This window comes from Nansenia antarctica (assembly GCF_963989245.1).
Source record: "Nansenia antarctica genome assembly, chromosome: 16".
In the NCBI taxonomy this organism is placed as follows: Eukaryota; Metazoa; Chordata; class Actinopteri; order Argentiniformes; family Microstomatidae; genus Nansenia; species Nansenia antarctica.
Genome location: NC_137686.1, coordinates 27,033,225 through 27,035,724, shown reverse-complemented (window position 1 = coordinate 27,035,724; position 2,500 = coordinate 27,033,225). Strand labels below are relative to the sequence as shown.

The 2,500-nt window shown below is 52.4% G+C and overlaps 1 protein-coding gene across 1 annotated transcript in view; it reads left to right on the top strand.

Moving 5' to 3' along the window:
• The window catches only part of stk11 (serine/threonine kinase 11), a gene marked incomplete at its 5' end in the record, with an annotated part of 28,593 nt that overhangs the window by 20,406 nt on the left and 5,687 nt on the right, over positions 1-2,500 (top strand). Inside the window, one exon of the mRNA XM_080546504.1 lies at positions 1,010-1,209. Within this exon, the coding sequence (XP_080402630.1) occupies positions 1,010-1,209 (200 nt within the window). The remainder of the gene's footprint in view (positions 1-1,009; positions 1,210-2,500) is intronic.

The following is a 2,500-nucleotide window of genomic DNA, read 5'->3' as shown; positions in this document are numbered from 1 at the left end:
CCCTCCCTCCTCCCCCCTGTGTTTGAGAGGAGTCTACTTTTAGCCTTTTAACACTCTCGACTCAACCGGTTCCAAGGACTGAGGCGGTGGGTGTCCGTTTCCATGGTGACAGATGACAGAGGTGTCCCCCGGTACGGAGAGGGGGAGGAGGATCTCCTATCGTGCCCTTTAGTGCAGGGGAGAGGGAGGGAGGGAGGGAGGGAGGGAGGGAGGAACAGACACGCGTGAGCCGGTTCCAAACCTCTGGTAGCGTGTGGAGACTTGTCCTGTTTATTTGTTATTGGTTGATTTATTTATTGGTTGACCTGTTATTTGGATTTGGCACGAAAGCACAAAACGACACTCCCAACAACTCTCCATCTAAGCCTCAGATCTCTCTAACCCCCCCTCCCTTCCTCCATCCTTCCCTCCATCCTTCCCTCCATCCATCCCTGGGAAATGGGGGGGGGGGGGGGATCTTTCTTTCTTCTTCTTCTATCACTGAGACTGCCAATGGCCCTGGGCCTGAGCTAGATTACTCTTCCTGCTACGACTGGTGGATTGATGATTCACTTGCTTAGTCAAATGTATCGGTTGTAAGTCGCTTTGGAATAAGGTGTCTGCTAAATGCCCAAAATGTAAATGTAATCCCTCCCTCCCTCCTTCCTTCCCTCCCTCCCTCCCTCCATCCACCCCCTCCTCCCTCCATCCCTCCCTCCATCCCTCCTCCCTCCATTCCCCCCCCCCATCTTCCCTCCTCCCTCCATTCCTCCCCCCCTCCCCCCCTCCCGCCACCATCCTCCATCCCTCCCTCCTTCTCTCCATCCATCCACCCCCCCATTCACCATTTATACTAAATAAAACAAATAAAAATAAAAAACACAATAAACCACATTCATGGCTCCTACACTAGCATAATTATCGATGATGATGATGATGATGATGATGATGATGATGATGATGATGATGTGACGTGAGATTCCCCCTGCACACAACATAATATATACATCCTCCTCCCCCCCTCCTCCAGCTGGGTGCGTAAGAAACACCCCCCCTCGGAGGCGCCGGTGCCCATCCCGGCCAGCGCGGAGGGCCGGGACCCCTGGCGGAGCATGACGGTGGTGCCGTACCTGGAGGACCTGCACGGGTACGCCGACGAGGACGAGGAGGACGAGGAGCTGTACGACGGGGAGGGGGACGGCATCTACACTCAGGACTTCACCGTGCCAGGTAGTGGGGGGCTAGGGTTACACACACACACACACACACACACACACACTCTTACACGCCCAGGTAGGAAGGGTTAGGGTTACACACACACATAGGACCGGACACACGCATAAAGTAAAGTAACAGTTTGTAAATAAGTAGTAGCATTTTGTTACGCACGAAAAACACGTACCGAAAACCGAGGTTCATACCGAACCGTGGGCCAACTGAACTATGTTCTAGGTGTGTGTTCTATGTTCTAGGTGTGTGTTCTATGTTCTAGGTGTTTGGTCTGTGTTCTAGGTGTGCCGCTGGGAGACTAGGTCAGCAGATGGAGGAGAGGCCAGGCAGGGAGAGGTCAGAGGTGGTGGCTCAGACTAGATGAAGGAGAGAAGCACCAGGAGAGGAAAGCAGGATAGATGTAGCAGTTGAAGTTGTTGTTGCTTTGTTGGTGTGTCGTCATAAAAGGCTTGTCGTGGCCTTCTCCTTTAAGCTGTTTCACGTTGTCATTCTGTTGTTTATGAGATGTCGCCTCAGTTCAGTTAACTAACTATTAAACAAATAAGACACAACTTCCTTGTTCAGTTTAGCGAGTGTTTTTTATTTTATTTCGTGAGATTTCTGAAAGGCTCCGGAGGTCCATTTTCCTTTTAGGGTTGTTGAGAAGCGCACATTAGCACTCCTGACACCTGATAAATAGATGGGTTTTCTTCCCCCAAGTCTGTGTGTGTGAGGTTACCTCATCTTTGCAGAATAATGATCATGTAAGACTCTTTTTTTATTTTTTTATTTTTTTCCTTCTCTCCCCGCCCCCCCCCCATAAGTCTGTTGCCTGGCAACGGGGGCCAGCGATCACAGCGGCGGTTGGGAACCGTAGAATTCTGTGTTCTACAAAACAGAACCTCCAGGAGTTCCAATGGAGAAGCTCAGGAGCTTGAATGGGGCTAAAAATACCCACTGTTGAAACGCTTTACAGTGTGGGAGTATGAATGGATATTCCAGGCTCCCCTCCCTCCCTCCATCCTTCCCTCCATCCCTCCGTCTACCCCATCCATCCTTCACTCCTCCCTCCCTCCATCCTTCCCCCCCTCCTTGACTCCTCCATCCTTCCCTCCATCCTTCCCTCCATCTTCACTCCTCCCTCCCTCCCTCCATCCTTCACTCCTCCCTCCATCCACCCCCTCCCTCCTTCCCCCCCTCCTCCCACCCTCCATCCTTCTCTCCCTCTCTCCCTCCACCCCCCCTCCCTCCCTCCCTCCCTCCCTCCCCCCCTCCATCCACACACACACACACTCACACACCATCTATGAAG